Source organism: Trichoderma camerunense, assembly GCF_050948025.1.
Source record: "Trichoderma camerunense strain CBS 138272 chromosome Unknown V8C40scaffold_9, whole genome shotgun sequence".
NCBI classification, from domain to species: Eukaryota; Fungi; Ascomycota; class Sordariomycetes; order Hypocreales; family Hypocreaceae; genus Trichoderma; species Trichoderma camerunense.
This window is the reverse complement of record NW_028145361.1, coordinates 990,326-1,003,056: the sequence shown is the minus strand read 5'-3', so window position 1 is coordinate 1,003,056 and position 12,731 is coordinate 990,326. Positions and strand designations below refer to the sequence as shown.

At 48.6% G+C, this 12,731-nt stretch overlaps 5 protein-coding genes across 5 annotated transcripts; 2 read left to right on the top strand and 3 right to left on the bottom strand.

The window, feature by feature from the left end:
- Positions 1–75: 75 nt before the first annotated feature.
- On the bottom strand, positions 76–390 carry V8C40DRAFT_287607 (concanavalin A-like lectin/glucanase domain-containing protein; the record flags this gene model as incomplete). The annotated part of the gene is made up of 2 exons (XM_083222741.1): positions 220–390; positions 76–152 (listed from the first exon to the last, which is right to left on the bottom strand). Exons 1-2 carry the CDS (start codon positions 338–340, stop codon positions 76–78), a joined length of 198 nt encoding a protein of 65 aa, XP_083073181.1. The 5' UTR covers positions 341–390.
- Positions 391–462: 72 nt separating this feature from the next.
- On the bottom strand, positions 463–949 carry V8C40DRAFT_287605 (concanavalin A-like lectin/glucanase domain-containing protein; the record flags this gene model as incomplete). The annotated part of the gene is made up of 1 exon (XM_083222740.1): positions 463–949. The coding sequence occupies exon 1, from the start codon at positions 904–906 to the stop codon at positions 463–465; it is 444 nt and encodes a 147-aa protein (XP_083073180.1). The 5' UTR covers positions 907–949.
- A 2,216-nt stretch (positions 950–3,165) lies between these two features.
- V8C40DRAFT_245660 (con-10 family general stress protein) lies at positions 3,166–3,536 on the bottom strand (the record flags this gene model as incomplete). The annotated part of the gene is made up of 3 exons (XM_083215954.1): positions 3,464–3,536; positions 3,324–3,411; positions 3,166–3,266 (listed from the first exon to the last, which is right to left on the bottom strand). Exons 1-3 carry the CDS (start codon positions 3,499–3,501, stop codon positions 3,168–3,170), a joined length of 225 nt encoding a protein of 74 aa, XP_083073179.1. The 5' UTR covers positions 3,502–3,536.
- A 1,015-nt stretch (positions 3,537–4,551) lies between these two features.
- V8C40DRAFT_245659 (YwbE family protein) lies at positions 4,552–5,532 on the top strand. Its single transcript, XM_083215953.1, has one exon. It carries the CDS (start codon positions 4,585–4,587, stop codon positions 5,287–5,289), a length of 705 nt encoding a protein of 234 aa, XP_083073178.1. The 5' UTR covers positions 4,552–4,584; the 3' UTR covers positions 5,290–5,532.
- An 862-nt stretch (positions 5,533–6,394) lies between these two features.
- Positions 6,395–12,707, top strand: V8C40DRAFT_245657 (clathrin heavy chain). Its single transcript, XM_083215952.1, has 4 exons — positions 6,395–6,915; positions 7,008–7,379; positions 7,443–11,675; positions 11,735–12,707. Exons 1-4 carry the CDS (start codon positions 6,829–6,831, stop codon positions 12,083–12,085), a joined length of 5,043 nt encoding a protein of 1,680 aa, XP_083073177.1. The 5' UTR covers positions 6,395–6,828; the 3' UTR covers positions 12,086–12,707.
- The last annotated feature ends 24 nt before the right edge of the window (positions 12,708–12,731 follow it).

Below are 12,731 nucleotides of genomic sequence, written 5' to 3'. Positions count from 1 at the left end.
GGAGGAGCAAATAGATACATTTCAATTATTTGAACTAAATAGTATATACTAACTGCACTCTGCAACACGTTTGCCTTAGTTGATAGATGCGGTCCAGGAATTTACATTCAGCGTCCCACTTCCTGTAAAAGGCTCAGTACCAAATTGGTAACCTATGAGGCGCATGGTTAGTACGAACGTAAAGCATCTTTGAGTGAACTAAATATGAGGGCCACATACTGAGGACATATTGGCTTGATGCCGGGTATCCTTTGTTGTCTCGAAGGTAGTTGAAGAAGTTCTTCACATCTCCACTCCAATTGGTGACAGTGCTGGGAGCCACAAAGCTATACACTTGCATGGCTCCGTTGAAGCCGTAGTAGAGCGTCCAGCTCTGACCATTGATGTTCACTGTACCCTGAGAAGACCCAATGGGGCCAATGTCTCCGTATCTTGCCAGCCTAAAAATGAATTTGTGGTTAGTCAAATATCGGGAAAGGTGGCTTCTAAGACTTGCCAGATCATGAGCTCGTAGTCTCCGGAATAAGTGACATGGTTGGGATTTGATGCAGTGAAGAGATCATAAGCTACATCGGCGCGAAGGTTGCTCCCCGTGTAGCTCCAGCTAGCAGTGGTGGGCATGCTGCCGATGCTGTTGACAATTCTCTTTTGGGGAATGGCGATTTGAACATTGGGATAGGACTTGACGTTGTTTTGGCCACCAGACCACTGCCAGTCTGCATGCCACGAGGCAGCTGAGTTGAGTGAGTTTACAGTGATGCAGCCGAAGCCACTACCGGCAGATTGCCCCCAGAGATTGTTGCTGACTGAATAGCCATTGCCACCAGTGAATACTGCATACTGTTCGCAGCTGGTTTGAGCTACGGCCACTGGCAAGATAACAGGTAAAATCCGAATGAACTTCATTTTGGGACCGTGAAAGAGTTTAATGTAGTGAACTTGCTTCGAGCCTTGGGGATTGAGTAGACGTCTGTGATTAGAAAACTGATCCAAGCCATCTTATATTTGCAAAAACAAGTCATTCAATCACACCTTTCCGTCTGATGAAGGCGTGTCATTTCTAAGGATTTGTAATGCCTATTGTGGTATGCCGTAAATTAATCTATTCATCGGCCAAATATGAATTGTCCCGAATCCTTTCTCAAGGCCCATCATAAAAGGGAATTTGTTACATCTGATTGAATAGGACTATAATTAGGCTGAATTGTGTCTGGAACGATGTTACAAAGATATATATCTATATATTGCCATGAAAATATCCGATGTATTAGCCCGCCTTTGACTTTCCTAATCGATTTAATAGTATCTATTTGAAACTTGAGAGATTTAGATCTCTAAAACTGTAGGAGGACAGAATTGTCTATGACATACGCACTATTGATGAGATTTGAAAAGGATCAGTTTATATTAGATAGTGATATGGCAATGCAACCTTGAAAATATCAGAGCAAGCGATTATAAATTTACGTTTATTACTTCATCCATAGAAGCTTTGCAAGGAAGAGGCCCGGGAGGAGTTAGGAGGGGAATACCTCTTCATGCCAAATTGCGACTGACATGGGGTGGACATTGGAAGAAATGTATCTTACATGCATAATTAGGGCCTTTCATGATATAAAGTTTGACACATTGGAATTGCTCGAAACGTATCAATTAGGCACAGTCACGGCTGTTGATTGGATGACATTAAACTCCTCTGGTTCATAAGCTTATTCAAATTGCCGATTACCCTGGCTTTACTCCGAGTGACAGCACCGAATGCAACAGTTTCCGTATATTACTCCGAAATACTTACGAACAATTTAAATCTCCCCTTAATACAGAATTGACTATTGAGAGAATAGGAGTAATCTCATGAAACAGCTTTACAACGCGTTGCTCCAGATCGAACACCGAGTGCCCTTGTTGACAGCACAAAGCTTCAAGATCTCGAAACTTTCGCTCATAGTGTATAAAGCAATTCTATGCTTCTGTTGATGTGTTGACTATCGTTTATACCATGCCGTTGCGTGACTGTTGCTCGTATCCCTCAATATTCACAAACGGGCATACTCAAGGCACACTAGCTAGCCAAGAGCGGCAATACAGCACTTACAATAGCCAGAATCTCATTACCACCACACAACTGCGACCATAGTTTAAGAGACAATTTAAGGCTAATCGCTTAAAAAGATCAGGTATATCTTGATTTCTAGGCTATATAACATTAATTCAGGCTGTGCAGCTTTGTTATGCTTTCGGTATCATTAAGCTCACACATACAGAGTAATAATCTCTTGAAATCTACATGCAATAGGCAATGTACTGGTCTCACATGAATACCAAATTTATATAAAAATACAGATAACTATCTGCGTATCTCACAAATTCTTCAAAAAGACCACCGGCTCAGGCGAGAGAGAACGAAAGAGCCTCCGATGAAGAATGAGAGATCCCTTTCTGTGAGTTCATTGGGATTGCGTTTTGCAAACATGCGGTCATTTATTGGATACAAGCGACAAAAACAGGTGAAAATCATGTGTTCTTCAAATACTAAGGTCTGAAATGCTGTTGGATTAGGTGTAAGTTCGATGCGGTAGTCCAAATCTTTTCCGGGACACCACACTTGAGTATTAGCGTTTGCACTTTGGACACGAGGAAGATTTACTAAAATAGTGGTTACAAAAAACATGCAGCGACATAGTTGAGGGCAACATACAGTTCTTGACAATGATCAACGATTTGATCAAATGGTAGTTGACGAGACGTGGTAAGAAAACGATGAACGTGGGGTTGCCCATTGCCAAATCGAGATTCGTGAAAACCACATGATGTTCGGCAATCGTGACAGGAGACCCTCGTAGAATTGTTGACAATATGTATAAGCAATGCCTGCGTAATTTCGGACAACACCAATGGCCGTTGGCAGAACAAGGTATGATTGAGTCGCGCGCCTAGATCGCCGCCGCTTTATGTATCCGATGAGCCTACAACCACAAGCAGCTTTTGCCCCTATCATTGAATCAAATTTTTTATGTAGTTAGACCAGCATCGAAGGTGAGTTTGAACGAACGCAGGACCAAGCAGTTTGTGTTAGAGCAGCATTGCTAGTGTGTATTTATTTATCTACATTAAGAGATATATCTCACTGAAAACCAGTGAATCGACACTAGAGTCACACTCATGCTTTACTGCAAACCACCCTTGCGGCCCGCCTCTTGAGCTTTCTTGCTTCCGGGCTCAAAAGATCCTCCAGAGGCCTGGCCACCCTTGGACGCAATTTCGCGCTACAACAGTTGGGTTAGTAACAATATCTTTCCATTCCACCTCGAGTGCTAACAAACCTGCTTGTCAGGGTCCATGGAAGCAAAGCCGCCCTGGTGACTCGCCTGTCCACCCTTGGATGCAATCGATTGCACTTCCTCCTTGGGGCTTCCAAAAATTAGTCAGTGGTTTAAATTGCAACTCGCTTTTGTTATCATACCGGTTGGCAAAGTTTCCGGGGTTAGTGTTATCCGCCATGGTATCTGTGTGCGTTTAAGTTGCTGTTGTAAACTGTATTCAATGAGTTGATGATAGGAAGTGCATACACAAATGGAAACCTTGGGAGAAAGTACGGTATTTATACTTGATCTTCTCCACCTTTGACTTCGGATACTCTTTGATTTCTCTCTCTTCTTTTTTCTCGGAGACGTCGAGTGACTGTCGTCATTGGGTCTTGCTGATTTACCTCTGAGGTCACTCCCATGTGATTCCGATTCTCGGTCGGCAGCTGTCAAAAGCACAATCAGCCGCCACAAAGATTCAATTACAATGGATTTCTATCATTCAATTGTCAAATATTCGACATCATGACGTATATACTCAATGTTGATGATGCTGACAGTATTCGTTGTCCTCCTCTTCCGGCGGGCCGATACAATCATCATCTCTATCCACATTTCATCTATACTGTCCTGCTTCTAGCTTCGCTGTAAGAATCGGTCATAGTTCTTCGATTTCGCTATTAATTTAGAGCTAGAATCCGTTGTGGCACAAGTAACATAAGTCGTTGTGATAGAGATATATAGTTAACTATCAGGGTCGCCGTGCATACATGTCTGTATCTATGACGCTAGAGATGGCTTTAATACATGGAGTGTTGGTATTGTTGGATTCGAAATGATGTAAGCCCTCGGGAGAGATACCCAATTTATAAAGTAAAACTGGAAAAACACAATTGCATAGACGGAAAGTTCCCGATTCATTACATCATTGGCTCTCTTTAGGTTGTAAAGACATGATATCCTTAAGGCAAAGCACAGTTGGCAGTGGAAATATTGCCGGGTAGTAAGAATTGGCTGTGCTAGCTCGTAGTGTACTTTGGTTTGGTGACTGTAACTTGTACTCAGTATTGCCGATGCATCTACTCGGGCTCTCGTCTGGTCATTAGAACTAATGCCAGTAGGAAAAGGTTATCCGGCTACGTATGCATTATTACAGAGACGGTGACCTTTGATCAACATTGCGCTGGCTTGATGGGCGACCATAACAGACGCTGTGCTCTGGCAGTAATAATGCTGAAGAGATGCTGACTAATGGCGTGAAATCAGCCGGCAATCGACAATGCAAACGAAAAATTGGATAGAGTTCCATGCCTTTTCCGTTTGCACCCCCTCCGAAGAACTCCTTGGATATGAATCTTTTTGGGCAATGAACAGGCCACGCAATCGTCAGCCTCGACCCTCTGGACAAAACCAGCCCCGAGGCCGGGGCCGGGGAGGGAGATCCTCAAACTTAGGTCGACGAGCACCTGGGACGCCGCAGCAAGCAGCTGGGACTGTACCAACCTCTAGACAGGTGGTGCCTGGTGCTACAGTTTTTATCATTCTAAAGGAAGACCAGCCGACGGGCCGAGAAACGCAAGGAGTTGTTCAGGATGTTCTCACATCGGGAGACCATCCTCGCGGCATCAAAGTCAGATTACAGAACGGCCAAATAGGTAGAGTGCAAAGGCTTGATGACGGGTCTTCAGAGCCATCAAACGGGACGGAGGGGGCTCCAAGCGCTTCGAATGCGTCAAACTCAAGATTCAGCAGCCGGTATACAGACATCAGAAATGATGACGACTTTGAGTATCTGGAGGGGCCGCCGCCGAGAAGTCTGGCAGACTACATGCCGGATTTAGATGCGCCAACAACCAGCGCGTCTTCTAGTGAAGCCGGAGGTGCTCGGTTAGATGAAAGCACGGTTGTTTGCCCGATTTGTGAGGCGTTTAAAGGAGACGAGGCTGCGGTTACGCACCACCTGGATCGAGAACATCTTGGATGACATACGGGTTCATTCTAAATGACCAATGTCAACCGCCTCTTCCTATGACGATGAAGATCTAGTTTGGCGAGATCTGTGGCGTATATGCAAACTGTGTTGGGCGGAAACTATGGCGTTGTTGGCGTTCACGGTCGACCTCTTTCTCTCTTCAAGCCAGCGTTAATCTAAATACATGTATCAACAAAATTAAATACATACACATAGAGACTAGGATTGTGCTCTTTTATTATGTGTCAATGATGCAATAGTGTTTAGTGCATCTACCTCAAGTCGAAGTGATATAATGAGATAGTAGCCTCATCCTGGTGATGGTGATTACAGTACGTGCATCCCACGGGTTCATGGTTTAAACCCAGCAATGAAGTATCCGCAGCCGTGCATGATCCCAATCGCAACGGCCATGTCGCTTTGATCCGTAAAAGCCGGGAGACGGACCGGGGTGTCTGTATTTTTAGCAGGCAGGATAAACAAGGGTGAAACAAAGTGAAACCTGGTTGCAGCCACTCTTCAGCACTTGACAATAATGAGCATGAAATTACAGTAGGTAGCCTTGGGTATCCATGATTAGAGGCTCGCTGGCTAACAAGAGGCAATGAGGAATGACAATATCAGCTGGACGTCCTTCCAGGCAGTCGCTTTTCACATCAATTGAGAATGTCGCTGCCTGGGTTCATGTTCAATGGCTGATTGTTTGACGAGAAATTGCGCTGACTTGGCTGCCGCCAAAAAAAACTGGGGAGCTCAATAATGCAAACTGCCGCGTGTGAGCTGAGCCTTGTCAGGCAAAGGAAATTGACGACAATTGCCCATCCCACCACGCGTAGAGGCTGCACATAAAGGTGAGAATTGTGGAATAGAGTCAAGTTTCAACACTACCAAGCTATCATTTTGCATTGTCTTCTTCTTGGTGCAGCTCAATTGCTTGCATCCTCCAATCGAGAGCTTCCCCTGGCCGCGATTCACTGTCAATGACATTCACGTGCGGCCTAGCGCGCCCGGAGCGGATCTTTGGTGCACCCGCGCGCTGCGATTGGCCGGGCCGGGTCCTCGCTCCTCCACGTAATCAGTCCTGCCACCTTGCTGCTTCCAAGTGTCTTTTGTTGACGACCAATTCACTGGACCAGTGCAGTGCATTGTGGGCTGCTGCTGCTAACTACGTACCTAATAGTCTGGCAGTTAATGCGAGGTGACCTGCCACTTCTCCTTTACCCTCACCAAAACCAACCAAATCTCTCCTCTTTTCGCCAATCAACCCTCCCCATCGCATCGGCAGGGCATCATCGCGACTCGCCTGCTGCCGCTCTTCCTTTTTCTTTTTCTTCGCTTCGATCCTTTTTCCCCCGTTTTAGTCAGTCCGTTTGTGCCGCTTGGCGCATGGAAGCTGTCGACGGCCTCTCCATCCGCCCCTCGAGCCTCAAGCTAGCTCTCCCCAGCCTCAACACCGACTCTGTGAGCCGCGGCAATTTCGACAGGCGGCTTCCCTAGGAGTACCGAGTCGACGACGGCCCATACTATCTCATTCTTGGCTTCACTGGCGCAATGGCGCCTCTACCCATCAAATTCCAGGAGCTGGTGCAGCTCAGCAGCCTAGGCGTGGACACGGCCTCCATCGGCTTCAACTCCTGCGTAAGTCAAAGTCACTCTGTCCTCTCTATTCTCTGTTGTGTTTTCTCTTAAAAACAAGATGCTGACTCGCTCGTGTCGTTGCTCTCAAACAGACACTAGAGTCCGACTCCTTCGTTTGCATTCGGGAGAAGAAGAACGAAGCCGCACAGCCCGAAGTTGTCATTGTCGAGCTCAAGAATGGCAACCACGTAACGCGCCGGCCTATCAAGGCCGACAGTGCTGTCATGCACTGGAACAAGCAAGTCATTGCCCTCAAGGCCCAGTCCCGGACCCTCCAGATCTTCGACCTTGAGCAGAAGAAGAAGCTCAAGTCCTGCACAATGAACGAGGATGTTCAGTTCTGGAAGTGGATCAGCGAATCCACTCTGGGCCTCATCACAACCAGCAGTGTCTACCACTGGGACGTCTATGACGCCGCCCAGGATGCGCCCGTCAAGGTCTTCGAGCGCAACGCCAACCTCAACGTGCGTTAACTTACCCGCCTGTATTTCCCTCTCCCCCCCTTCCCGACTAACTCAAAGTGATAGGGCTGCCAAATCATCAACTACCGAGTTAATAGCGATGGAAAGTGGATGGTGGTTGTGGGAATCTCCTCTCAGCAGGGCCGAGTGGTTGGTGCCATGCAGCTCTACTCCAAAGACCGTGGCATTAGTCAGGCCATTGAAGGACACGCTGCTGGCTTCGGCACCTTGAGACTGGACGGTGCTCCTCAGGACACCAAAATCTTCAGCTTTGCTGTCCGCACAGCCACCGGCGCCAAGCTGCACATTGTCGAGGTTGACCACCCAGATTCGAACCCAGTCTTCCAGAAGAAGGCAGTCGATATCTTCTTCCCCCCCGAGGCCACAAACGACTTCCCAGTTGCTTTACAAGTCTCACAAAAGTACGGTGTCATCTTCATGGTCACCAAGTACGGCTTCATCCACTTGTACGATCTCGAGACGGGCTCGTCAATCTTCATCAACCGCATCTCTAGCGAGACCATCTTCACCAGCTGCGCTGACGATGAGTCTTCTGGCCTTGTGGGTATCAACCGCAAGGGTCAGGTCCTTTTCGTCACCATCGATGATACCACCATCATCCCCTACTTGCTCGAGAATCCCGCCAACACAGAGATTGCCATCAAGCTGGCCTCAAGAGCTGGCCTTCCTGGTGCCGATAACCTTTACGCGAAGCAGTTCGATCAGCTCTTCAACAGCGGAAACTACCTCGAGGCTGCCAAGGTTGCTGCCGGCTCACCCCGCGGATTCTTGCGTACGGCCGACACGATCGAGAAATTCAAGCGCCTCCCCACCCAGCCTGGCCAGATGGCTATTACACTGCAGTACTTCGGAATGCTGCTCGACAAGGGCGCGCTGAACATGCATGAAACACTTGAGCTGGCCCAGCCTGTGCTGCAGCAAAACCGAAAACACCTCCTCGAAAAGTGGTTCAAGGAGGGCAAGCTGGACTGCTCCGAGCAGCTCGGTGACATGGTGCGCCCGTACGATGTCAACTTGGCCCTGAGCATCTACCTCCAGGCCAAGGTCCACCACAAGGCCGTTGCTGGCCTTGCCGAGACTGGCCAGTTTGAAAAGATTCTTCCGTATGCTGCTCAATCCGGATACCAGCCCGATTATATTCAGCTTCTCCAGCACATCATTCGAACCAACCCCGACAAGGGAACTGAGTTTGCCACTGCTCTCGCCAACCACGAGGGCGGCGCTCTGGTTGACCTCGAGCGAGTCTGCGATATCTTCCAGTCTCAGGGTATGGTCCAGCAAGCCACTGCCTTTCTCCTCGATGCTCTCAAGGAGAACAAGCCTGAGCATGCTCGTCTCCAGACTCGCCTTCTGGAGATGAACCTGATGCACGCTCCTCAGGTGGCTGACGCTATCCTCGGTAACGACATGTTCACACACTTTGACAAGGGTCGAATCGCCCAACTGTGCGAACAGGCTGGCTTGGCCCAGAAGGCTCTCGAGCTGTATGAAGATCCCGAGGCCATCAAGCGTGTCATTGTCAACATTCCTGGCAGTGCCAACTTCAACCCTGAGTGGCTGTCCACCTTCTTTGGCAAGCTCTCTGTTGAGCAGTCTCTGGACTGTCTTGATGCCATGATGAAGCACAACATTCGCCAGAACTTGCAATCCGTTGTCAACATTGCCACAAAGTACTCGGAGCTCCTCGGTGCTGTGCGCTTGATTGATCTCTTTGAAAAGTACAAGACTGCCGAAGGTCTCTTCTATTACCTTGGCAGCATTGTCAACCTCTCCGAGGACCCTGATGTTCACTTCAAGTACATCGAGGCTGCTACCAAGATGGGCCAGTTTAACGAGGTGGAACGCATCTGCCGTGACAGCACTCACTACAACCCTGAGAAGGTCAAGAACTTTTTGAAGGAAGCCAAGCTCCCGGAGCAGCTGCCTCTCATCATCGTGTGCGACCGTTTCAACTTTGTGCATGATTTGATTCTGTTCCTCTACCAGAACCAGCAGTTCCAGGCCATCGAGGCCTATGTCCAGCGTGTCAACCCATCCCGAACTCCTGCCGTCATCGGAGGATTGCTCGACGTTGACTGCGACGAGAAGATTATTAAGGACCTTCTCGCCACTGTCGATGCCCAGCAGGTCAACATCGACCAGCTTGTCTCCGAGGTTGAGTCTCGTAACCGCTTGAAGCTTCTGCTGCCCTTCCTCGAGGCCACCCTCCAGGCCGGTAACCAGCAGCAGGCTGTCTACAATGCTCTGGCCAAGATCTACATTGACTCCAACAACAACCCCGAGAAGTTCCTCAAGGAGAACGACCAATACGACACCCTTGTCGTCGGTAAATACTGCGAGAAGCGCGACCCCAACCTGGCATACATTGCCTACTCCAAGGGCCAGAACGATCTTGAGCTTGTCAACATCACCAATGAGAACTCCATGTACAGGGCACAGGCTCGATACCTGCTCGAGAGAGAGGATACCGAGCTCTGGCGCTTTGTCCTCAGCGAAAACAACATTCACAGGCGATCAGTTGTCGACCAGGTCACCGCAACTGCTGTTCCCGAGTCCACCGATCCCGCCAAGGTGTCTGTTGCCGTTTCCTGCTTCTTGGAGAATGACCTGCCTCTGGAGCTTATTGAACTTTTGGAGAAGATTGTTCTTGAGCCTTCTCCGTTCAGCGACAACCAGAACTTGCAGAACTTGCTCATGTTCACGGCTGCCAAGGCTGACAAGGCCCGTGTCATGGACTATGTTCACAAGCTGGACAACTACAATGCTGACGAAATTGCGACTGCCTGTATCGATGTCGGTCTCTTTGAAGAAGCCTTTGAGATTTACAAGAAGGCTGATAACAAGTCTGCCGCTGTCAATGTCCTCGTTGAGCATGTCGTCAGCATTGACCGTGCTCAGGCATACGCTGAAGATGTTGATCTTCCCGAGGTTTGGAGCAAGGTTGCAAAGGCTCAGTTGGATGGCCTTCGTGTTTCCGACGGTATCGAATCATACATCAAGGCTGAGGACCCATCCAACTACGCCGAGGTGATTGAGATTGCCACGCATGCTGGAAAGAACGAGGATCTCGTCAAGTATCTCCGCATGGCTCGCAAGACTCTTCGGGAGCCAGTCATTGACACGGCCCTTGCCTTCTGCTACGCAAGACTCGAACAGCTTTCCGAGTTGGAGGACTTCCTGCGCGGAACCAACGTCGCCAACATTGAGGAGTCTGGTGACAAGGCTTATGAAGAGGGCCTGTACGAGGCGTCCAAGATCTTCTACAGCAGCATCTCCAACTGGGCCAAGCTGGCCACCACCCTTGTGCATCTCAGCGACTACCAGGCCGCTGTCGAGTGCGCCCGCAAGGCCAACAACATCAAGGTGTGGAAGCAGGTCCACGAAGCTTGCGTCACCAAGAAGGAATTCAGACTTGCCCAGATTTGCGGTCTCAACTTGATTGTCGATGCCGAGCAACTCCAAGAACTTGTCAAGGACTACGAGAACAACGGATACTTTGATGAGCTCATCAGCCTCCTTGAGCAGGGCCTGGGTCTTGAGCGTGCCCACATGGGCATGTTCACTGAGCTGGGTATTGCCCTGTCCAAGTACCACCCCGAGCGTCTTATGGAGCACATCAAGATCTTCTGGTCCAGAGTCAACATGCCCAAGATGATCCGAGCGTGCGAGGAGGCTAATCTGTGGCCTGAATTGGTTTTCTGTTACTACCACTATGACGAGTTTGATAACGCTGCTCTTACCGTTATCGAGCGACCCGAGAACTCGTGGGATCACCAGCAGTTCAAGGAGATTGTTGTCAAGGTTGCCAACTTGGAGATCTACTACCGCGCCATCCGATTCTACGTTGAGCAGCACCCGTCACTACTGACTGATCTCTTGGCTGCTCTCACTGCCCGTGTTGACGTGAACCGCGTTGTCAAGATGTTCCAGAAGAATGACAGTCTGCCACTGATCAAGCCGTTCCTCTTGAACGTGCAGAGCCAGAACAAGCGAATCGTCAACGAAGCCGTCAACGACCTGCTGATTGAAGAGGAAGACTACAAGACCCTACGTGACTCTGTGCAGAACTACGACAACTACGATGCCATGGAGCTGGCTGGCCGTCTGGAGAAGCACGATCTCATCTTCTTCCGCCAAATTGCCGCCAGCATCTACCGCAAGAACAAGCGCTGGGAAAAGTCCATTGCCCTGTCGAAGCAGGACAAGCTCTACAAGGATGCCATCGAGACCGCTGCCATTTCAGCAAAGAACGATATTGTCGACGACCTTCTCAGATATGTATGTTGCTCTCTAAAATATGTGTGTTTAACTTGACAATGACTAACGTGTATATTTAGTTTGTTGACATTGGTCATCGCGAATGCTACACTGGCATGCTGTATGCCTGCAATGACCTCATTCGACCCGATCTGGTCCTTGAGCTCTCATGGCGCAATGGCCTCAACGACTTCACCATGCCTTACATGATCAACATGTTGGCTCAGCAGACAAAGGAGCTTGCACTGCTCAAGGCTGACAACGAGGCACGCAAGTCCAAGGAAAAGGACCACGAGAAGACGGAGGATAACACGCCCATCCTGGGCGGCGCTCGACTCATGATCACCGCCGGCCCGGGTGGAGCCGCTCCTCCAGCTCCTTATGGCCAACCTAATGGCTTTGCGCCACAACCTACTGGCTACAATTACTAGATGCGTGTGCCAGTGTGGTGCTGGGTCGAGACGCAGCACGTTTCTTCCTTAAAATGTAATGCGTAATCATTATTTTCCGCTACGGCATAGCTAGCTGTTATTCGAGCGAGAGATATGGATAGTTGGAAGGGCGATATAGGATTGATGATATGTGAGCATCTTTTTTTTTACACTCCTTCATCAAGAATCATGATGGTTAGAGATAAAGAAAAAGGATCATGGTCTGGAGGAGGCGAAGGATCTTGGGCTCCAGAGTCTCGTTAATCACGAGCTCTCTTTTTGTTTTTTTCACTATTTCCTTTGCAGTTAGAATGGAGGAGAAAAAATCCTTTTAGCTTTTTGGGGGGGAGTGACGCAGAAATGAAATTTGCGAGGATGCGGAATGTGTATGATAGGCAATTCATTTTTTGTTACTTTTTTTATTTTTGCGACGTCTGCGTCTGAGATGATTCTTAAACTGTATTACTATGTGATGGTGTAAGTTGAGGAGTTGTGTAATGTGGTTCTGTTACGAAGCGATTGCTTTGGGATTTTTACCTTAGAGATTCTAGTAGAAGCACTATCGAGGAGATAGATCTGTTGCCATATTCATGGCTTAGTATTCTCACACGCAGTCACAGACGTCTCTCTCAAAATATTCATCTCA

Bases quoted from the DNA above. Each gene is read 5' to 3' on its own strand.
- V8C40DRAFT_245659 (XM_083215953.1), top strand. From the start codon at position 4,585: ATGCAAACGAAAAATTGGATAGAGTTCCATGCCTTTTCCGTTTGCACC.
- V8C40DRAFT_245657 (XM_083215952.1), top strand. From the start codon at position 6,829: ATGGCGCCTCTACCCATCAAATTCCAGGAGCTGGTGCAGCTCAGCAGC. The intron at 7,380-7,442 runs GTGCGTTAACTT...TCAAAGTGATAG, and splicing joins AGCGCAACGCCAACCTCAAC to GGCTGCCAAATCATCAACTA. The intron at 11,676-11,734 runs GTATGTTGCTCT...GTGTATATTTAG, and splicing joins TCGACGACCTTCTCAGATAT to TTTGTTGACATTGGTCATCG.